At 40.9% G+C, this 23,324-nt stretch overlaps 3 protein-coding genes across 4 annotated transcripts in view; 1 reads left to right on the top strand and 2 right to left on the bottom strand.

Annotated features, from left to right (window-relative positions):
* axl (AXL receptor tyrosine kinase) overlaps positions 1 to 4,221 on the top strand; it is a 28,133-nt gene extending 23,912 nt beyond the window's left edge. For both annotated transcript variants that reach the window (XM_022738502.1, XM_022738503.1), the window contains exons 19-20: positions 811 to 947; positions 1,250 to 4,221. In XM_022738502.1, coding sequence (XP_022594223.1) covers positions 811 to 947; positions 1,250 to 1,709 — 597 coding nt within the window. In that variant the 3' untranslated portion in view covers positions 1,710 to 4,221. The remainder of the gene's footprint in view (positions 1 to 810; positions 948 to 1,249) is intronic.
* Positions 4,222 to 4,471: 250 nt separating this feature from the next.
* On the bottom strand, positions 4,472 to 9,004 carry LOC111216782 (galectin-6-like). The gene is made up of 13 exons (XM_022738399.1): positions 8,960 to 9,004; positions 8,294 to 8,382; positions 7,562 to 7,766; positions 7,052 to 7,165; positions 6,426 to 6,485; positions 6,312 to 6,338; positions 6,163 to 6,210; positions 6,025 to 6,051; positions 5,648 to 5,674; positions 5,525 to 5,554; positions 4,989 to 5,077; positions 4,730 to 4,895; positions 4,472 to 4,618 (listed from the first exon to the last, which is right to left on the bottom strand). The coding sequence occupies exons 1-13, from the start codon at positions 9,002 to 9,004 to the stop codon at positions 4,472 to 4,474; spliced, it is 1,074 nt and encodes a 357-aa protein (XP_022594120.1).
* Positions 9,005 to 11,454: 2,450 nt separating this feature from the next.
* The window catches only part of LOC111216778 (ryanodine receptor 1-like), a 65,539-nt gene continuing 53,669 nt past the window's right edge, over positions 11,455 to 23,324 (bottom strand). Inside the window, exons 89-106 of the mRNA XM_022738397.1 lie at positions 22,941 to 23,045; positions 20,148 to 20,229; positions 18,729 to 20,045; positions 18,561 to 18,630; positions 18,095 to 18,278; positions 17,650 to 17,736; positions 17,041 to 17,295; positions 16,787 to 16,917; positions 15,740 to 15,782; positions 15,505 to 15,638; positions 15,352 to 15,412; positions 15,113 to 15,259; positions 14,860 to 14,994; positions 14,545 to 14,701; positions 13,937 to 14,001; positions 13,720 to 13,820; positions 13,347 to 13,398; positions 11,455 to 13,181 (exon numbers count right to left, since the gene is read on the bottom strand). Coding sequence (XP_022594118.1) covers positions 13,086 to 13,181; positions 13,347 to 13,398; positions 13,720 to 13,820; positions 13,937 to 14,001; positions 14,545 to 14,701; positions 14,860 to 14,994; positions 15,113 to 15,259; positions 15,352 to 15,412; positions 15,505 to 15,638; positions 15,740 to 15,782; positions 16,787 to 16,917; positions 17,041 to 17,295; positions 17,650 to 17,736; positions 18,095 to 18,278; positions 18,561 to 18,630; positions 18,729 to 20,045; positions 20,148 to 20,229; positions 22,941 to 23,045 — 3,222 coding nt within the window. The 3' untranslated portion in view covers positions 11,455 to 13,085. The remainder of the gene's footprint in view (positions 13,182 to 13,346; positions 13,399 to 13,719; positions 13,821 to 13,936; positions 14,002 to 14,544; positions 14,702 to 14,859; positions 14,995 to 15,112; positions 15,260 to 15,351; positions 15,413 to 15,504; positions 15,639 to 15,739; positions 15,783 to 16,786; positions 16,918 to 17,040; positions 17,296 to 17,649; positions 17,737 to 18,094; positions 18,279 to 18,560; positions 18,631 to 18,728; positions 20,046 to 20,147; positions 20,230 to 22,940; positions 23,046 to 23,324) is intronic.

Here is a 23,324-nt window from a genome sequence, read left to right as displayed (position 1 = left end):
AAGGAAGAAAGTACTGTCCAAGTCTTTTACAGCCAGTGAGTGTCTTTGAGTGTTTGATAATCAATAATAGATTATGGGTTACTATTGCTTTGAGGTCACAGTAATGTGAAAGGGAAAGGAGGGCCCAGAGTTAGGCGTGTTACTAATGAGGTAACGTTTGGTGTAACCCTTCAGGAAATGAATGTAAGTCAACACAATGCCCTCACAAGTTACAAAGATAATTTGATAAAGATAAAGTTTTACGTGGTGGAGTAATATTTTCTGTACTGTTTGTCTTCCTGATAAATGGACCCATGAACATAGAAGAAAATAGTTTCAATGTATTGACCTACATGTCTTCCATTTGAATTAGAAAATACAGTGAGTCAGGACCAACATCCGTGACAGATATTAGCAGTAACAGCTGGTGATACCGCTGGATGTTTGAGGGAATGTGAAAGTGTGGTCATACAATGTGATAGGGTTGTGCCATCTTATCCATAGTCAGATCGTCCTATCGTCACGCTGTGAAATTGCCAATAGCCGAGTGTGGGGGGATCTCGGTGATCGAGATCACCATCCATTGGCACAAACCTACAATGTAAGCATTGACAATGATGTGTATTCTTTAGGAAACTGTGCATGAAGTGGGATGTGTGTAAAGCCTGGGCAAACATGGCTGTGCTACTTCCGTAGGCAGTATTTGACAAGAGCAGATTCATGTTTGAGCAGTGTGTGGCAAGGTGTGTGAGACCTAAAGGAATTCAAAACTCCTTAACCCTGTAACCTTTCATCTCTCTCTCTCTCTCTCTCTCTCTCTCGCTCACTCAGTGGTCGTTTGGAGTCACCATGTGGGAGATCGCCACGCGGGGCCAGACTCCGTACCCCGGGGTCGAGAACAGCGAGATTTATGATTACTTGAGACAGGGAAACCGTCTCAAACAGCCTCCAGACTGTCTGGACAGCATGTGAGTGTCGGCTCCGCCGCTGCACAATCCTCACAAAGCACACTGAGCTCATTACAAATGCCTGTTTTTTTTCCATAAAGCAATCAAGGCTAGAGAGTAAAGGCAGTTCCAGTCTATCAGCTTTTCAAGAGGCGCAGCTGATGCTCTGAATTTCTTCCATGTTTCTTAAAGATCCTTTGATAAACACAGTATTACTGAACCATTTTGTTCCTTTCCCAATTTGGAAAGCTGGCTCGCTTCCTGGTACTAAGCGTAGGACAAAAAATAGTTTTCTGATTTTAACATTTCTTTGCCCTCTCCAGCTACTCCCTGATGTTCTCCTGCTGGCTGCTGAGCCCTAAGGATCGCCCATCCTTTGAGTCCCTGCGCTGTGAGCTGGAAAAAGCCCTGGAAGATCTGCCAGACCCGCAGGACCCCGACGAGATCCTGTACGTCAACATGGACGAGTCCTCCATGGAGCTCGGGGCCGTCGGTGGTCGTGACCCCATTGGGGGGCCATCCCCTCTCTGCCTGAAGGGCCTGGACTCTGTGACCACAGTGGAGGTCCATCACCCCAACCGCTACGTCCTCTGTCCCCAGCACGAGACTAACCGGGCCCTCTCTGACTCCCTGGAGAGCCTGGACATGCCGGTGTCGTCCTCCACAGCCACGTTGCCTCTACAACCGTCCTGCCAATCCACTCCCAACCCCACCCCGGCTCCGACGCCAACTGTGGAGCTGCTGGAGGACAGGGAAGCGTCCAGGAAAATGCCCTGGCAGTGATGATTTCACTCTAAAATAAAAAAAAAAATGACAAGACTAGTCACTGCCATAGTGTGCCACCCTTTTACCACAGTCCAAGAACGAGATCCAGCCTCCTGCTACTGACTGTAAGAAACCTCTCGTGCCCCTGCAGACACGTTTTGCACAAACACACACACAGCCGAAGGCATTCCAAGGAAGTGAAGGATCGGGATTATTTCCTTTGCTAAAGCTCCCCTCTCTTCTAAAATGAGCACAATTCCAAGTGAGTGTAAACATTAATGTGTGATCGCTGAGGAACACTGTTACCAACAATAAACAGTGGGTGAACAGGTTTTAGAGCACATGTTGTTGCCCACACACACTGCAGCACAATCAGAGAAAAATTAACTCCCAGGCAATAAAATACCAGATCAGCACAACTACCTGAACACAGCAGAGTGATCTCCTCCTCGTGATTAAGCTAAAAAAAAAAAAAAAAAAAAAAAAGGAAAAAAAAAAAGAATCAAGCGTCTCCGTGAAACCAGCTCAGACACTGCCAGACTGAACCTACAACTGAACAAACTCAGGAGCTTCAACTTTCCAGTGAGTAAGCGCTAACATGGAGGACTCGCTCCACCCGAGAAAAAAACTGTTCCTCTGACGGAGAGAAACCTCACCCATTCCTGCTCCTGAGGGGGACTGGTGGGGAGGAAAGGAAGCGGCCGAGTCTCTGTCACGGAAGCTATCATCTGGTGAAGACAGCTGCGTGCTTTCAGGTTATATTGAAGGACAGCACAAAGATTTTTTTTAGGTTCAAATCGGCGACATTGCTGTTGTTGGGGTGAAGCGTCACAGCTTCACCTGTCGTAGCTTCACCACACAGGAAGACTTTTACCCAACAGAATGAAATATGAATTTAAAAGAAAATCACATCTGAAGAAGAAGAAGAAAAATGAAATTCCGCTGTGGGCTTTAGAGACTTGTATGTGAAGCTGTTATGAATGAGGAACCTCCATCTTAACCTACAGCAGTTTGTATCACAGCCTAATGTAGCGCTCTAACAAACCCCTGCATCTTCTCACTGGGTTTTACTGCTAGCTGTGCACGAAGCACTGTGAGCCGCTTGTAGTTCACACTCTTTCCTCACTGACGAGGCCTGATTCAGCTCGTCTACACGTCTTTGTCATAACTCAGGAACCTGAGACTTTGCTCTACAGGGACAGAGGTACTAGTCAAATCAAGAGGGTACAGATAATAAAAGGAAGGCAGGCGGACTGAGGGTCGGTACGGACATGATGGAGTTACCCGAGGCAAATGGCAGGATAAGCTCCTCACCTTTGTTTTTGGCGCAAGCACAGTGTTATTACACATTTTGTAATTTTTTTTTTTGATGCTGATCTTTGTTTTTCTACAATTTTGCACTAATGTTTTTATATCAATGTATGTTTATAATTTGTATATCTTTTAAGCTTGTTTTAAATTTTAATTACCTTTCGTATATTCTCAGTCATTCTGTAGACACTTCTCATCCAATCTCTTCACATATAACAACTTGCATGTTCATGAAGGCAGAGAACGGCCTGTGAAAGCGTCACGGTGTGTTGAACTCTATTTAAGGGAGTCCTTTTCTTTTCCTTTCTGTAAATGAGCGCAGACTTGGGAAACATGACGAACCTCGTCATCTGACATCTCGCTGCCACTCTTTTATTCGGGGGTATTTTTGTTTCTCGAGGTTTAGCACTGTAAATAGAAGTCTGTTACCAGCAGAGAGGCAGGAGGAGGAGGAGGAGGAGGAGGAGGAGGAGGAGGAGACCGAAAGCAGCAGCTGAAAACCGAATAGAAGTGAAGATCTCTTCCAGCCCTCTGCTTTGAGGACGTTCAGCTGCAACTTGGCATCATGCATGCACTTATTTTTATATGCTTTAGTTCATTATTCTGTCAGTGGAACAGACTTGACCATATTCCAACACACATTTTGGGAGAACAGAGTTTGTTTAAATTGTATACATCCAAGGTACTTAATATATGGGGCAGTATACAGCGGTATGTCATACCTGTAGCATTACTGAATTCCTTGTTTAGAGAGCGTGTACATTTTTTGCAATACCTTTGGTACTGTATACTGAGTGAGCAGTAGTCCTACATTGTTTGTGAACCACAGAAAGTAGTGCTGAGACTGAGGCACTGGTCTAATTTGGTCTGTATGAATAATCACCATTTTGAATGCAGATACAGCTGCTGCTTTAAAAAAAAAAAAAAAAAAAAGAAAAGAAAAGAAAGAAGATCTGTGAACAAAAAGAAAAACTCCAGAAAGAAAAAACTGAAACTCCTTCTTCTTGATCACACTCACAACTTTACCAAGTGCCTTCAGAGAGCCAGTATTTTTGCATTGCAGTAGATGTGTGTGTGGATTGTGATTCTCCTGGTGTGTTGAATTGGGAGAAGACTGTACTATAATTGCCTTTATATTGTCACTGTCATGATTTGTAAACAAATTTTTATACAGTGCATACAGTATTTTGTATAAGAAATAAATGTGTCCATTTATGAATGTTGTCTTTATGTAGTCAGTATTAATCTCATTCACATCAAACGTGTTCGTGACATGTTTATTAATTCAGTTAAACAGGACAGCAGATGATGAGGTAACGTTTTTTCATATTAAGATCTAAGGTGAAACAGCAGGGATATTAAGATCTGGACAGGAACATATCCACGAAACATGAAACAGTTGAATAATGTACAGGGTTTATACATCAGTGCATGTATGTGTTTATGTGTGTGTGTGTGTGTGTGTGGTCTCAGAAGTGGATGTAGGAGATCTGCACGTCGCCATCGATCTCCAGCATGTCGATCTCACTGAAGGACTGCAAGCGGTGGAAGAAGTCAAACAAGTGCTGCCCGTTCACAAACACCTTAAACCTCTGGTTCCCACAGCGAATCGACATCTGAGGAGCGCAGACACAAGACACCCACAGGCCGTCAAAACCATCAACTAAACCACATAGTAATTCATTACGACGGCTAAATAAACAGCATGAATGATGGACACCACTTACATCAAAGTACTGTCCCTCCATGAAAGGGTTCAAGCTGAGCTCTCTGTCCTCCAGGCCCCAGTTACCTCCAATCATGCTGTTTCTCACCACGATCCCCTCCCTCACCCTGGGGTTCATGTGGAAAGCGATGTCCCGAGATCTGCTCACCACGAAGTTGATGCTGATTCTGAAGCGCACGGACAGTGGACAGTGTTAGTGGTACTACGACACTGTAGTGTGATGTACGGTATACTGTATGCACGCTCACACACACACGCACTTGTCTGCTCCGTAGGGCACCATGCCTCTGATGATGATGGTCCTCTTAGGGAACATCCCTCCTGGGATCATGTTGGCGTAAGGCACAGGCTGAAAACACACAGCAAACATGTTTCTGTTGTGGTGTGGCGTTTTACATTGTTGTGCATTTGAATGCATTAACATGATTATGACTATCTTTATTCATACATCTAAATAATATTAACAATCCATATTAACCGCTGTATTATTCTCAGCGAGGAATGTGTATGTGTAGGCTCTGACTGTGACCACTGGAGATCAATTATCATGATCATGATCATAAACACACAAGCAGGTCAACAGTCAGGTAGACATATTAAATAAATACAAATATCAATAATATTAATAGAAGCGGACTATATAATAATTATGAATAATTATCTTATGCTCATAACACACTGTTGACAAAGTGTCATGACAACATTTTTAAGCGCCTCACATCAAAACAGCAAAAAAAACAAGCGACCACTACAAACGAGGCCTCATACACATGAGTGTGAAACAAATGTTACTTACAGGGTTGTAGACTGGCTGTCCACCCATTCCCTACAATCACATTCACAGATACATGAATTATGTAGAATTATCAGAAATATAACTTTGTATATAAGTACAAACTTTATCATGCAATATTCTTACGGGCAGGGTTGATCCGGGGTATCCTCCCTGACAGAGGTAAAGATAAACAAACATTTACAAATGTGATGCCACAGTTCACTAAGTACAGAGTACTGATTGCATACAAACTGTTGTTTAATGTACACATGCCGAACTAGTTTGGCTTAGTTCAGTATAAAATTATAAAATATGAAGATAACACAAAAGGAACATAGGATATGTTGTAATATGAATGTTTCATACCCCCATACCACCTCCCATGTCTCCTGGGTATCCCCCCTGCATGAAAACACATTATTTTGTTTTGTTTTGTTTTATTTGGATTTACTGTATTGTATTTTTAAAAATGTATTTCAATTTGAGCACTGATGAAGATAATAAATCAAAACTTTATTCACCCCCATGCCACCTCCTGGGTATCCTCCCTGTTGAAAAGTGGAGAAAACGTTAAATACTGCTAAATGCTTTTTTGACACTTGGAGAAATATATAATATCACCATCCTTTCATGAACAAAGGCCTCCTAAGTATACTTACTCCCATTCCTCCTCCCATTCCTCCTCCCATGCCTCCTGGGTATCCTCCCTGGATATCAGTAAGAAAAAGGAAGGGTCAGTGAAAATCTGTTCATTATTTCACTATATATAAATATATTAATAAATATTTTGCCAACAACAATGACATACCTCCATGCCGCCTCCTGGATATCCTCCCTGTTGAGTGGTGAATATGTTAAATACTGTACAATACAGCATGTGTTGAGTTCAATTTTTACACTTTATTAGTGGCCAGGCACTTACTCCCATTCCTCCTCCCATTCCTCCTCCCATTCCTCCTCCCATTCCTCCTCCTATTCCTCCCTAAAAGACCAAACAAAGTGTAAAACTCAACAGGCAACAAACTATTTAACCTGTGTGACATAAAGTGCACAGAGAGCGTTGTGTGGTTTATCAGGAAAAACACATACTGACACTCAAAGCTGCAGTTGTTGCTAATACCACTACTTCATGTTCTACTACTGGTGCCACTACTGTATTGTGTTTTTGGGAACACATTACATTACACCTTGTCATAACAACAGCACAGTAGGGAACTATATGTGTAATAACAGGGGAATAGTTGGTAACACAGCAGTAATAAGAGGACATTTCTTGGTAATAATGAGAACATTAAAAAATTAAATTTAAACCAATCGAATTGCAGCAAAACAGAGCAAGAGCAAGCGTTTCCTTCATGCAATATAACATTCACTGTTTTACTCACTCCCATTCCTCCAGGATACCTATTCATTCCACCTCGAGCACCCTGACACAGGAGCAGAAAGCGTTAGCTGTTCATGATTTATTATTTAAAACTCTGTATAATTTCTTTGCCCCAGCAAAGCACAAAGCATTAAGCTGAAAGCTTCAGGGGGTGAAGGTCTCACCCCTATGACATTAATCGTCTGGATGGAAACATCTCCTGCAATCTGCATCGCACAGACTCTCTCCACAGGCACACGGTGTTGAAAGGTGTGGAAGTCATTCCCATTGACTTTGATCTGCAACAGAAACATGAGTTTGATCAGAGGGTGCCACGTCATATACATTATATACATTATACACGTCATATACATCATTATGGTCCAGTTCTAAGTAATTTATATCAATATGTATAAATAATGTGTTTGAAAGTGAACGCAGAAACCAAATAGTGTGTTTGTGTTTATTAATGCATTAGTCATCAGCTATAACTCCTCCTGTTGGCACCAGTAAATGGAGGCTGGTGTATAAACAAATGATAAATGACAATACAGTCACACATTGGTATTAATATGTCTTCACAGGAGAATTTATACCTGTTGACAGATATTATGCATTAATAAATAGGTAAAATAGATGGGGTTAAAGTGTTACCTTGTGTGAACTTCTACAAACTAACTTCTGGTTGGTCTAACCTGGTAGCCTTGTGAAGTGACCATGATGACCATTTCAAAGGACTGGCCCTTGCAGAAGGGCATACTACGAATCTTCTCCTCTGACTCCCAGGATCCATTCTGACACGTGTTGAAGACCACTTTGTCCCAGCCGTCAAATCGAGGGTTGAAGTGGAGGGCGATGTCGCTGGACTCAGACTCTCCACAAAGGAGGTTGACAAAGAATCTGCCAAAAGCAACGGCGGGGGAGTCAGAGACATTATATCACTGAGTCCTGAAGTGACTGTTGAATCAGTTGAGTGTTAGAAAACAGAAGAAATGCAAACACTGCAGGTGAGGCCGAGTGCACAAAAACCCGAGGCTCTCTCCCCACAAAGGAGCTACAGGTGTCATGATAGAGTCCGGCATGTGCAGTGTTTACTTTGTCTGCAAATGGCCTGTAAAAGTCCCTTTGACAAGTCAGATATTACTATTTTGACGAGGGGAGGGACAAATGATAAAAGTGGAGCTGTGAGTGTTACAAGTCTGCTTTGATATCCAACAATGCAAAGAAAGCTGCTCCACCCAGACTGTGATTACACAAGCGTTACCTGAGTTTTGGTTAGAATAAACTGTTGCAGAGGATATAACACAGTTACCTACTTGGAAACGGCTAATACAAAATGGACTGATCACACCCATATGTATTTCACTCATAAGGAGACACTGAGTAAAGGACAACACAATGTGACAGACTTTTTTTTCTAAACTCACCTGGTGATGTCCTCGGGAATGGACCCCTGGAGGTAGATGGACGTCCCTTCCCTCAGGCCTCCATAGATGGGCCCCAGGTAGGGGATTCTCTGTACAGTGCATGAAAAACACTCAACTACATTGTAGAAAGCAAACAGTCACATCATACAGTAAACTGTCATTCACCAAGTGCGGTTCAAACGGGACAGTCTCCATAAAAAATAGTGGAGCAATGGTTTGATTTCATTGTTTATTGTCCTTGGATGCAGAAATGGAAAGTACTCAAATACTTTATGTACTTTACTTTAGTATTTTATGCTACTTTACACTTCTACCTTTCTATGTTTGTTTGAGTAACTAGTTATTTTTTTCAGATTAAGATTTCACCTGAAAAACATTTGATGATCTAAAATGCATTGCTACAGATTAAACCAATATTAAAGTTAGTGGCTTGTGACAAACAGGCAGTGTCATGTTTCAGATGTCTCTTGTTATGATTTCTAATCTTTAAACTTCTCAGATGGTTTCATTTAAATAACTGTTTGAGGTAAAATATTTCACAATAAAGCAAAAATAAATGAAACATCCTTGCTTAGCAGAACTTTAACCACTGGACTAAACTAACTAAATATTAAGGAGTTAAACTAGTTCCTCAACAATTCAGCAGCAGCCAGTGCAGATACTTACAGGACCATAGATTGGCTGATAGCCAGGAGGAGCAACAAAAGTCATGGCAGCGGTCAGTCAGTGAGGTGGACAGGCGGACGGAAACAGGAGGGTTTTGTCAGAAACTGATCTCTGCTGGAGGCCTGGTTTTATACAAGTGATGAGGGAGGGGCAGAGCAGGGTACCAAACCCAGGCCTGCATCACCATGTTTACTTTGGAGGCACAAGATGCACATTAACCCTTGACCCCAGCAGAGGAGTGGCACATTACAACAAAAGGCAAGAGTGTGTTTGTTCAAGTGTGTGTGCAGCGTGTTGAACGAAAAACCAACAAAACTGAAACATGTAGCTGCTATTCAAGCTACGGAGTATCCCCTCTACACAGAGGAGGAGGAAGTACTCCGATTCTTTACTCAAGTAAAAGAAGCAATTGCTGCAAAATAAAAGTACGCCGTTACAGATTAAAGTAGAAAGTTTAGAGAAAATGACACCAGTGAGGGTTTTACTATTATATCATTGGATCATTATTACTGATGCGTTAAGGTGTAAGAAGCATTTTGCTGTTGTAACTGGTCGGGTGGAACTGATTTGTTTTATAATGCTGGGAAATCTATCATATTCTATCAGCTCATATGTATGATCTCAATCTGCAAAGTAACCAGTTACTAAATCTCATAAATAAGTGTAGTGAAATAAAAAGTACAGTTTCCTCTGAATTCTAGCAGAAGTACATCAAATTTGTACTCAAGTACTATTCTTGAGTATGTCATGATGCACCACATTATTTCCACAGAAAGTTACAACTAACTGAATATTTGTTGTCCTTTTTGGTGGCGGAAACACAACAGACTTTCTGAAAGTTGAAACGTGTGTAGGAGCCACGATCTCTGTTCAGCACATAACAGTATTTAAAAGTCGTCAATTACAAGTTTTATACCCCTAGAGATGAAAAGAAACGAGGGTGTGTGTATGATTCATAAAATTCTCAGAGGAGCCTGTCTACCAAAGGCAAACAGAAACACAAGTAACTCTTATCTCCCACCAGTCATAGTTCTACATACATAGTCTACTTCATTGAGACATAGGTTTTTCCAGCAAATGTTTTACAAAGTAAACATACAAGCTCCTCATATACACACACGCACATAGACACACAATCTTTCAGGGAACAAAAGCTGTCGTAGTGACACATGGGTGTTTCCAGAAAAGTCTAAAGCACAATTTTGATATTTTTTATATCTGATCTGAAAAACACCATGAAACTGAAACACAGCCACTGAGAGGGAACATTTAATTTCATAAACTATAAAGTAAACAGTAGTATCACTTTATTACAGGAATTATATGGTGCAGAAGGGAAGTTTTCTTGTATAAACAGGGCGGTAAGGGGAGTTAAATTATCATTTAAAGCGCTTTTTTTTATCTAATACTATTTCCGTACAGTATCTACATTGCAAATATTATTGTTTTAATGTATTTGAATAGTTCTGCACATTTGAGGAAATACTGATGATCAGGTCAGTCAGAAAACACCATGGAACAAATAATGAAGACAAGATACACAAACAAGAGTTGAGAAATATCTTTCACCGATTCATATAAATGCAGTTAGTGAATTAAAAATCTATTTAAATCTGGTATATATGCAAAGTAATGTTGATGTCCATGTCATTTCTCTGCAACATTTAATACTTTGATATACCAAAATACTTGAACATCTATACCCGTGAGGACCCATAAGCTATTCCCTAACCCACACCCTTAGCCTGAACATTATATCTTAAGGTATTTTGGGGGCAATTTTTATGCCTTTATTTGACAGGGAAAGTGGAGAGAGACAGGAAATACAGTAGAGAGACATGCAGGAAAGGATCCAGCTGGCACATACTGTATGTATCCTAACCACTCAGCCGTCTGGTCACACCAGACCCTCTTTCTAACCTCAAAAATATTTTTTGACAAGAGGCCTTTAGATTGTCTTGTATCCCACCATGAGCTTCATGACAAATGACCACATGCTAACAGTACTACTAGTAATATTTCATTAAAAAATGCTGTAAAACATGTATATCATATACACATCATATATATATATATGTATATATATATATATATATATATATATACACACACACACACACAGATTTTATGCAGCAAGGCATAAATCAGATCATGACTCCATATGGGTACCTGCTGTGTAAATACGACGTTTCTTCAGTGAATCATTCTTAAGGGATGTTCACAAGTCACCGACACCAGCATGACAACATAATGTACAGAATACCATATAACCAATATCCTCACACTCAACGTCCTTACAAAAAAACTGGTCCTCACAGAGGTAGAGTGACAGCAGCACACATGCACACACACACACACACACACACACACACACACACACACACACACACACACACACACACACACACACAGACACTAAGCAGATTGCATGTAAATGAGGACACATGTTCCAGTTCTCCTTAAAATAATCTGTTTATTCTGTATTGAAACACAGGGTTCAGTCAGAGGACACTCAGTCCGGTGGAAAGTAGTGATCTCCATCTAGCTCCATACCATCAACTGCCTCAGTGAGGACCACGGCAGCAAACGCACACCTCAGAGTCGTCAGCAAACAAAACACTGCTCTGTCTCTGACAAAGTGAGTCGTAACATTGAACACAAGATGGAGAGTTTGTGAGTTTGTGAGTGTTCTGAAAGAGGCAAAGTGATACAGAACTGTCCGAGATCAACGCATCACACATGACTTTTTTGATTGAGAAAAATAACTGATATGCTGGATTCCTAAAAATATCTATCATAAAAACCTAACTAGCAAAAACAAAAGCTAATTTTTTCTTCTGACTGCAAACTGGGCATTTACTTCAGTGTGAGACCGATTCTCTTCATCATCATGGATTTCACAAACAGGACGCATGACAATGTTTGACAAAGTAGCACGGATCGTTGAAATTCTTCAAAGCCCTAAAGAAAAATAAATATATGTATCTATGATTTATGTAAAATATGTCTGTTCATCAAAAGGCCTCTAAGCAGCCTAGTCATTACCCAGTTATACAGATGACACTTTGGCCAAAATGTATACATTAAATACATTCATTACTTATTTTAATGCACTGACAAAAACTTATTTGTGCATAAAGTGTCATAAAACAGACTGTTGGCCAGAAATACAGACGGGCTAAAACGGTCGTCTTCAGAAGATCTGATCTGCATATAAACAATAAATAAATAACCTTGGCATCCTCCTATATTGTATGTGAGTGTGTACATCATCACTACCTTATATGGCACAGAGACACCAGTGGAGATAGGGGACCACATACATCTCAGGGACGCATTGTAAGACTTCAGAGTGCAAACTGGGTTCGTGTATACAGCTGTTTCACACTGGTATGCGTCACATACGCAGATGATAATCCGTTTATTATCTTGACAAGTCAGTCCAACAAGAGTGTCCGTACATGATCGCTTGTTTGAAGACAAGTTTGTAAGTCTTGAGAGAGGAAGAAAAGGAGTGAGGGTGGGGCCTCAAATGTTCACAGCTCCTTCAAGGATCTCAGAGGTACGACTGTGAGCTGCTGAATCATTTCTTTCCAAACGCTCTCTCTCACTGAAAACACCAGAAATCGGAAATGAAATACTAGATGGCAGCAGCCACATACAAAAAAATCTTCAACCTTACAAACAATATAAATAAAACATATACACTCTAAGTGTCAAAGCTAAAAATCTAAACTATTTGATCGCTAAAGCAGTGACATTGGTATAGGCACTGTAATGTTTACAGCAGTAGCGACTGAAACAGCCCATTGTGTATATTTCACACAAAAAAAGGCCATGTAGTGTATTCATAGCGGAATAAAAAGGCCCCTTGCTTCTTGTGTCTTTTTATGCCTCTCCGATATTATTATTCTGCTCTTCACAAATCTAATCCATCAACCTCCTGCAGGTGGTACAAAAGTGCAGTCAAAGTGTGCATAGCTTCAACGGAGGAGAGAAATGTGCAGATAAAGGACAAAACTAAGACGTAGACGTGTTCGATCTCTCTAATCTTTCTTCACTCCGAATTTCCCTCCCCTCCCCTCTCCTCTTTTTCTCCTTCACAACGCATTCACGACACAGGAGGTTATCCGAGCTGATCCTCATACTGCTTCCTGAAGCAGTCTCCAGCCGGGAAGAAGTCCCAGCATCGCTCTTGGTACATCTTCCATACGTATGACTCCTGACAGACAGAAGAGGAAATGACACAACGTAAGACAGGATGGTTAAAGAGGAAACAGAAAGACAAGTGAGGGCTGCACATTTATTTTATGTACCTCATTTCTTTTTAATCCTAAATTATTTTATATATACAGTATATATATATATATAACCAGCTACTACTGACCTGTCCCGTGTGTTCTGTTTCATCTTTATTGATTAGATACATCAGGAAGAACCTGAAAGAGAAAAGGGGATTAGAGGGAAAATAGTGAAAAAAATTAAGCGACATAATAACAGGGAAGCGTGTTTGGAGAAATTCAGTAACTTGTTATAGTATTTAGGGGAAAGAAAAGACATTTTTCCCATTTGAGTCAAGAGACCAAATTCATGAGGATTTCACTGAAGTTTAACATTAACGGTGCAAATATCTGTGATGAGAGCGGTGAGGGAGACTGAATGATTTGTCAACAGTAAGCATAAACAAGGTCAAAACAAGTGAACACATTCTGTATTTAAAGGAAAGTAATTGTCACATCTGCACTTTAAATGAAACTCACATGTAGTTGGCTAAGTTATGTTCTTCTAAGGTGTGCGTCTCAAAGCCATGCGGCGTCGTGTCAAAGTAGTCACTTCCTATTCCACAGATGAAGCACTTTGTCTAGAGGGAGCAAGGACAGTTCAGATTACGCGCGCTCCTGTCTTGGAAGTGAAGGGGAACTGAAGGTGGATTACGTAAAGTGACCAGTTAAATCTCTCAGAAACTCATTATCTTACCTCCATGTCCTCTCTGACCTGCTCCTGCTGGTCTCTCAGCTCTCCAAAGGCATCAATGATCAAACCTGACACACAGACACAGCATTATTTCTCACTGGACTGAAGCTCAGAGCGGTTCACATCAGAGTTATTGTTTGTTGACGGAGGTAGGGGTGATTTCTTTGACAGGTTTTCCCAGCTGGTCTAGAATTCAAAACTGCAACCTTTTTCTTTTCTGACCTTTAAAATGCCTCTGTCTTCTTCCTGTATTTTTTCCTCCAAGCTTCAACCACTCCTGTTTATGCAGGTTTATTCAATCTTTTACAACTACATGCTACTTATTGTTTACATTTTATAAGCATAGTTAATTGTATATAATGTATTTTTATTTTAGTGTTGTTTGAATTCTTGTAGCATGTAATTAGCGGCCACATTTGCACCTAGTGTCAGACAGAAGAGAGCCACTTTAAATTAAGAGCAGTTTTCTCAGTTGTATTTACAGCCATTGTTACACAATGCAAGTGCATTTTAATGGCTTGATCCAGGAGAGTGTCTAATTATCCACAAGCAACATAAGACACTTTTATTTAAGAAAATAAACCCTATATCAGAGACAGGACTGTTCATACCCTGGATGATAGCCAACAGGATGACAATGACAAAGAAGAAGAAGGTAATGTCAAAGACCACTCGGTAGAGTTCATATTCATCCCCGGCCGGGTCCTCGATTTCATCTCCTATACCACCACCAGCACGCACGCCGACGTACATGTGGAACAGGTAACACTGCAGGGGGGAGTGAGCGCAGAGGTCAGATTACAAAAGTACATTTTACAACACATCAGAATAATCAACCCAAAGTAAAGCTGACCTCCCCTAAATCCTGCTCCATAACTGTAGCGATTAGTCCTATTACTGTATACATGTAATTGCCCTCCACTCACAGTCATCATGTCATCACACTTCATGTCTGGTTCGTCCTCGTCCTCGCTCTTGTTGTAGAACTTGCGGAAGAAGTTGAAGGCCACCACGGTGTACAGGTACACCACTACAGCCAGCAAACCCACTGTCATCATCAGCTGCAAGGGACAGATAGATATGTCATTACTACAAGGTCAGTTTTGTCTTGAGTTCCTAATCAGGAAACAGGAGTGCAGAAAGTCTCATGATGCGTCACTGTAGTGGAAATGTGCAGACCTGTTTGCCGTTGTGAGTAACAGAGGACAGGATGGTGCGCAGGGTTTTGACACCCATGGCAATGTCCAGAAGATGAGCGGCGAAGAAAAAGTTGTTGTAGTGTCCGAGCAGAGACATTAACATGTACCACACCAGGTAGAGGAAGGTCTAAAAGATTAAACAGGGCTGTCAGTAACAGCATACTCAAAACAGATTCTCTGATTGTCTAAATTATATCACAAACTACTTCCTCTACTCACATTGTCAGTGAACACAACACCAAACTTCCAGATCTGGTACTTGATGTCAATAGATGTTATCCTACAGAGAGAAGGACAAGTTTGTTCTGCAGCATTTTGTAAACAATAAACCTGTTGATTACAGGTACTTTATAAAGAATGAACGCTACATACCAGCTGAACATCGAGGTGTCTGGTTCAGGCTTCTTTTCATGCGTCATGGCACTGACATCTAGAGAAGCCAAGTCCATACCGAGCAGCTCTGCAATCCTCTCTCTGCCGTAGATGTCACCGTATTTGTCCAGCACCTGGTTATCACACACAGATGTCATTTTCCTGCAAGACATATCCCTGCAAAAACATGCCTGACATTTTGGACCAAAAACTGTCTGAATAAATCATGTCTCACCTTTCTCTTCACAAACTTGTCCCAGTAATTGTTGGGGAAAGTGCTGTATTAAAAGAGACACATTTCACTGATAGTTATTCACAGTTTCTACTGCTGTATTTTAGAGGTCTGCACACTGACCCGAGTATGATTTGCAAGTTCAAGCCTCATTCAAGGTCATTCTCATATGAATACTCAGGGTTTGGGTCAGGTTCAGGTCTAACATTAAATATTTAATTAATATCAATATTAAAATGGTAAAAAGTTAAACTATGAATACTGATGATTTTTTTTTTCTTGAGTTTGTCATTATGCATGTCTCACCCTGACACCCATGCACTAGGATTAATGCCAAGAGGTCATGACTGGCCAGCTAGCATTAGTTAATCATTATGCTGTGTTGGACGAAGAATATTTAAGGAGCTATATTGCTGTACGGCCAGCGTTAGCATTAACAACTGTTAACTTACAACTTCATTCCTTCACTCAACAAGAGCTGTCTCCAGCAGTGGAAAGCAACCCTCTTGGTTTGCTTCTATTTTTAACACTTAATTTCTTCTAACAAACTTAGCATGCTAACCAGCTAGCTCCAGCCTGGTCGGAACATCTCAACATTTTCTGATACCAAGTCCCCGTGCACTGAAGAAGTAGAGCTGCTCAGAGGGCGTATTACCACCTCTTGTATTGTAAACACAACAATGGCTGAAGCCCTTGGCAAGAAAGGTAAGTAAACAGCTGTTAATGCTTACGTTTGCTATGTAGCAATAGTACAAATAGCTCCTTTAAGATGTGATACAGGCTTGTGGAGGTCTGTTCCTTGTTAATTTAGCAGATTTGTGAAAACTTGGAAAACTGTTGATATTGCTTTCAGTCATTATATTCTTACATCGAGAAGAGAACTGAATAAATGATGAATACATAATTGATAAATAGGTTTATCATTCTCAGCATCTTAGAGAGTTCTGTTGCTAAATGTTGTTGATGGAATTAAACAGAGTGGGTTTTCAGGCCTGTTCAATACTCTATTACATATCCATCCACCAATCTGATAATGTAACAGGGGCTTACGGAGTGTTGAGCACCAGTCTGTCCCATTGGCCCTTGATGTCATCATCCTCTGGCTGCTCAGTGACATAGACTCCATCAAACTCCAGCTTTCTGGCCAGCTCCTTCTCCCTCTTGAAGATAACCAGAGGGACCTGAAAGTACAGGGGGAATAGCCAAAGACATTGGTCTCAGAGGACGATTGGCATGAAACCTCCAAACTAACACAAGAACACAGGTGGATCTTTGTGGAGCAAAGCACAACCAACACCAGGTACCTTGAGGCAGTTGTAGCCGATGATGCAAAGGAAGGAGATGATGGTGTGGACGATGCCGAGGAAAGCCATGGCTGGTTCCATGTAACCCGTGCTCTCCTCTAAAAAGTAATACATGGGACCTTCTTCATCATCATCTTCTCCTCCGTCATCTAATCCAGATCCGTCCTCCTCAGCACCAGAGCCTTCAAATAAGCCCGAGCCCTCAAACAGACCAGAACCCTCAAAGTCCTCCTCGCCTGGAGGACTGTCAGACACCTGGAAACATCATACACAGAGTAAGTAACCAAATTTCAAAATTTCAAAATTGTAAAGCACTGTTGCAAAAATAGATTTGTCATTATACATTTAATGCTACCCACTTATTTTTGCAGTTGACTTTAATCAAGTCCAGGAACATTAGTGACGTGTATAATGTTTGTAAAATTATATGCGAGTCTGACTCGTGAACACAAGTTAGTGTAAGTTAATGACAATTAAATCTATAATGGAGTAGTGGCACTTCCTGCTGGTGAAATGGCATCAGATTTTGCAGGATTGCTCAGAGTTGGCGATGTATGTGTTGTGTGTTGTGTATGTGTATGTTTTATCTAAGGGTAGAAAAGCACAAACCTTGTAGAAGAGCAAGATGAAATTGAGAGCGAAGGCGATGAATAGGGCCAAGAACCGAAGGTTGTAGAAGTTACGAGAAAGGTAGTTCTGGCGGGTAGGAAATAGAGAAGTCAGTAAAACTTGAGTATCACCCCAGCAAAGCACAAAAGCCACATTTTACTAAGTGTTTCCTCTGAAATGGATTAGTTACGCAATAGCACATCATGTAGTTGCCAAATATCTTGCACGGGATAATTAACAGGAAACAGGCTATTATAACAGATCATTTTATAAAAAACAATGTTCTGTGTACAACACTACACTACCCCCAACTAACTGGCTGAACATTTCCAGCAATTACATTCCTTACAATACAAGTATGTCACAGCACATATCAGACTAAGGCACCATGTGGCAGATAACAACATACATTCAAAAATGTGCAGTTTAACAGAGAACTGCTCACCATGAATTTGATCCTCTGAACCTCCAGCTCATTCCACAGCTCAAAGCCCTCCTCAGCAGGTTTCTTGTCCTTCTTCGCCTTGGCCTTCACTACCTTTTCCTCCATCTCCTCCGGCTCTTCCTCCTTCAACTCAGGTTCAGGTTCTTCTTTCTCTGCCTTCTCTGACTTCTCTCCATTCTCAGTGCTGGAAACGACAGACAAGGAGAGAAACATGTGCTTTTTTTTCTCTTTGTAAACATAAAAATATTCTCCAGACTCAGGACCAGCAGTATAATGAACATTGAAATGTCTGGACACATTTTCTCTGTTATTTAGACATGTGTAAACTCAAAATGTGTATTTACTTGTAAATTTGATTTAAATGTGCCTAGTTGTAATTCTTCCGAGCTGAAAGTGGTTCAGTATTAAGACACATTATCTTTAACAGAAGCTGTTCAGTTTTGATGTTGACAGGCAGACAACTTACTCTGCTTTCTCAGTCTCCTGAGGATGCTCTTCTTCAGGTTCAGCGCCTTCTTCCTCGCCTTGTCCTCCCACTGCAGCAGCCAACTGTTTCAACAACAGTTTGCGGTTAACTAACTTACTAATGGAGTGCATACACATTACACAACAGTAAACCACCATGAGACAGAACAGCTCACCAATTTCCTCTTCAGCAGCGGCGTGCCCTCTGGAGTTGGAGGCTCTTCAGTTGTCGTCTCCCCAAAGTCTCCGAGTCCCCCAGGAGCATTGAAACCAGGCAGGCGTCCACCTTCCCTGTCCTCACTGTCCTCCTCTTCCTCCTCTCCTCCCACAGCATCTAAGTGTTCTGCCGCTCCATCTGCATCTTGAACCTCTCGAGCTCCCGGTTCAGGTGGCAGGTCCCCGTGAACTTCATCCTGTGTTGGATCTGGCATACTTGCAAGGATCTCTGTCACCGTTATCTTCTTGGCGCCCTCCACCAAGCCTCCGCCGAACAGCACCTTCCATATGAATGTGAAGAAGCCCTTACATATACTATAGACAAACATCAGGATACCCATCAGGACAGTGTATATAAATGTAGCCAGGCCGACCACTATCTCCTTCACCGTCATTTTTCTTAGCTTGCGGTAGCGACGCCGCAGGTTACGGAAGGTGAACATGTTGAAGAAGTTAACCACGCTCTTCAGGAAGTCTGCAAAGGCTGAGGTTGACTCTGGAGCTTCGCCTTCTCCATTGCCCTCCTCACCTTCTCCAGACTCCGCTTCTTCTCCTCCACCCTCCTCCTCTTCCTCATCATCTTCCTCTTCTGCACCATCTCCCTCAGGCTCAGAGATAGATGCTGCAATGTTCATCTCAAAGATGGTGTCCTCACAGAAGTTCACAAACAACTCCATCTTCTCACTCTCTCCGCCCTCATTGACCACATCAAATATGAACTGCCGTTTGGACTCTCTGACTTGTGGCATTTCCCACTGGTTGCGGTTCGCCTCGCTGATTTCAAAGTAAATGCGCTCAATCTTCCGGCTGGCTCCCATGATCTCAATGCGGCCAAGGAAAGGGCGGAAGTAGTTGAGCACGCTCTCAGCCTGCTCCAGGAAGTTCTGTAGGCGAGTATCATGAGGTACGTGCTCTGACAGGTTTGTGAGCAGAACGGCGATATTGAAACCGATGTCTTTGGCCGGCTCCTGGAAACGATCAGCAAACTCCTCAAAATTGATCATCTCATTCTCGTCAGCCTCTGAGCAGGAGAGGAGGAACTGGATTTCTGAGGGGGAGTATTGCTTCTGGCTGTCCATAGCCTTGGAGAAGTCCTTCTTGGAGATAAGCCCACGGGGGTCGGTCACGTAGTCCCGGAAGGCATCAGATGCCACTATGTCCTTGAGTTTGAGGAACATGTCAAAGAACTTGAGGATCATCTCCACGTTGCTGGACGACTCCACCAGCATGTCAACCATCTGCCTGGCAATGGTGCCATTCACCACATTGCCTAGAGAGGGGTACAAGGTGATGGGGGTGGGGGTGAGGCAAATATAGAAACTTTATGTGACAGAAAGAGCAGGACATCACCAGACTGGGGTGGACATCATACCTTCAAGCAAGGACAGAAGCATCACCACCATGTCTTTCTGCAAATCCAACAGTTCCTTCAACAGTCCAATTTGACTGGAGTCCTGCAACAAAGCCAAACACAGCAAAACACAAACACACAGTAGAGAAAACAATATTCTTAAGATGTGCACTGACTGAAAATTTCAATTTCAATGTATCACAATTAATTTGAGAGGATATGTGCTTCTTTCTGAGACATAAAACATGGAAGACGCTACCTCAGAGTGTGCTCTACTCCAAAAATGATCCTGGGTTTGCATTTTTAAATAAAGAATACGCATTTTTAACATCAGAAATAGTACACTCAATGTGATGGAAAGCAAGACAGACACTGGAAGACAGGTATAAGAGGAGCACCGCCTTTCCCCTTTATCTGAAAAAGTGGCTGCAGCATGGGAGCAAGAAAGACATCAACGCATTTGGAGACGCTGATCTTAGCACTCCTGAAGACCTGCACCAGCAGATAACAAGAGCCACAAATATTTTAGACGGTCTAAAGTGGTTGTCAGGCTGGTGGAGATCGAGAGGAAGAGGGTGTCAGGACAGGCAAGCATCAACCATCAGTGAAATCACAGTGGTACCTTCTAATACCTCTACAGAAACAAGACAATACATACAAAACAACCAAATACAGCTAAATGAACAAAAGCAAAGCAAGATGTTAAGATGCTTGAGGGAACAACGTGAAATAAATCAATCAATAATCTTTTGCATGAAAGACTCTTCATAATCTAACCCAAGAGCAGTTCAGCTACTTAATATTTTTTCAGCTACATGTTCACAGCGGACTTGTGATGTATCTGGTGTGAAATAAATGTCACGAATGTAACCAAAGTTTTTATTTCTATGTAAACAAAATGGAGTTTTTCACCTCTAACTAAGGAATAAGAACTTTCAAAATGTTGCTAAACCGTCACAAATTCTGAGTGCAATTTTGTACTTGACTTGTCCTTGTCAGCATTTAGTCAAATGCTCTGGATGGACGGGCAGTATCTGTACCTGCTCTACAATTTCCCTGTCTTCAAGGACGATTTATGACTGAGTTGATGGCTTGTTAGAAAAAAAAAAAAGCTAGTAAACGCAAAAGAAAAACATGAATTGCTGCAGATGGAATTCACAGAGGGAAATGATGCATGTTGTTAAGCTGCGTAATAAAAAATATGGTGAAGCATGGGATCTTTAAAAAAGCATGAAGGTCTAAAACATGAGATGGCATTCGCAGAGAGACACAGATTCTTACGCCATTTCGTTGTCCAGGATCGGGGTGCATCTAACAGGGTTACACATGGAAATAAAAATGTTATCCATCAACATTTTTACTTCATTTTTGTATTTTTTTTTTTTTTTGTATTTGATGTAAATGCTACTTTGATAATTCAATTCTAAGCTACAAGCCCTGCCTCTAATTATAGTCATCAGACCAACGTTGGAAAAGCTTTTTTAAGCTTTTTGAATTTCAGAGTCGGGAAATTAGCACAGACGTTTTATCATCCAGTACAGAACATGAGATATGACATATAGATGATATGTTATCAAAGCATATGTTAAAGTAAATTCTTCGGTGTAAACACAGGGTTTCTGGAAGCCTAAAAATGACCACAACTTTGTGAGTACTGTTGCAAAATCTACTCTGTCTTTTGCTTTGTTTGAAAAACAAACCCTAATAACCTAACATCACAAATATATTCAGGATATAGAAATACAAAAATGCATTTTAAACAGCAGCGTCAGTAGCAATCAACACTGTCACACAGAATTAGGCTGGGCAGGAAACACTGCAGCTCCTTGTTAGGTCAAAGCAGACACACATTATTCAAAGCAAACACACGCTTGTCTAAAGCACAATCAAATCCTAAGCACTGGTCAGTATGAAATGAATAGATACTTAAATTAGACGAGGTGGACTAACTGTATTATACAGAATCAGAAAATGTAAAGAGAGAGAAAATCAAAGGGAGACAAAGGAGGAGTAACTGTTTTTCCTCAAATTATTTCTGCCATCTTTACTCAAGCTCACGTTGACAATCTGAATCAGGTGAACTGATCAGGTCATTTGGGAAAACGTAATTCAAAAGTTGATTGGTATATCCACTTTATCGATACAATTCACTTTTTATGCTAATGTAGTAACCAGTAAACAGTAACCACTGCAGTTTTCAGAAAGAATGTTATCTGAAATCTAAAAAGTCAAAACATATTATTTCATTATTCTCATATTATATCATTTATTATTACATTAAAATGTCAAATATACCAGAATGTAAATGTGAATCACAGAGGAAGATAACCCATAGGTATCTCTATCTATCTGAACTACAACATGACATATACAGTATATGTCATAAAGTATTTAAACTTTATATTTTATAAGCTATCATCACCTTTCTAACCCTGAACATGCTGTAAAATGGCTCAGTAAAGAGGCAGAAACAATCTGACAAAGAAAAGAGGGGGAAAGCTGGTTAAGATTTAAGAACAGTTTAATAAACAAAAGAATAATCAAATAAATACATACTTTACTCTGCAGGAACCATGAGAGAGACAGTTCACAAAATTAGTATACTCAAAGTGGACAAATGAATTAAAATATACTAAGTTTAATTTTTAATGGTTGATTTTATTTTAAATTTCTTTGATTCATCTTTTGGTCAACTGTAAAAAACACTGAGAAATTATTTTATCATTCAAAATCAGTTCTCTACAGAAATTATCCCTGAAATCGAATAATGAAATACACAGAGAAAATGAATGTATTTATGAGGACGTCTCTTACCTGAGCAAGTTTCATCATCATATGAGCAAAGACGTGCAGGAAGCCCACAACAGCGTCCCACAACCTGCTGTGGGCCAGAGACTGCTGGTTACCGGTACAAGGACCCTGATAGAGACATCAAGTGGAAAATTACAATAAGAGTCGAGTGCTTTCATCATTTTGGGAGATAAATTTGTCTGGTGCGTCAAAGTAAATGTTCTGAAACAAAATCTGTGTATGTATTAGTACTTGTATCAAATAGGGAGGATGGCTCAAACATTAAGGCACAGCAATTTAAAATCTAGCTATATTGTCAGTTTCATTTAATTGACTTCAGTGACTTCGCCAGACTGGGTTTTGGTTTGTAGTACACATCATCTCCCAACATATATTCCCTGCATACAG

This window comes from Seriola dumerili, unplaced genomic scaffold (genome assembly GCF_002260705.1).
Source record: "Seriola dumerili isolate Sdu_G_001 unplaced genomic scaffold, Sdu_1.0 BDQW01000036.1, whole genome shotgun sequence".
Taxonomy (NCBI): Eukaryota; Metazoa; Chordata; class Actinopteri; order Carangiformes; family Carangidae; genus Seriola; species Seriola dumerili.
Note: the sequence above shows the minus strand (reverse complement) of the source record. Positions and strands in the feature narration are given on the sequence as shown.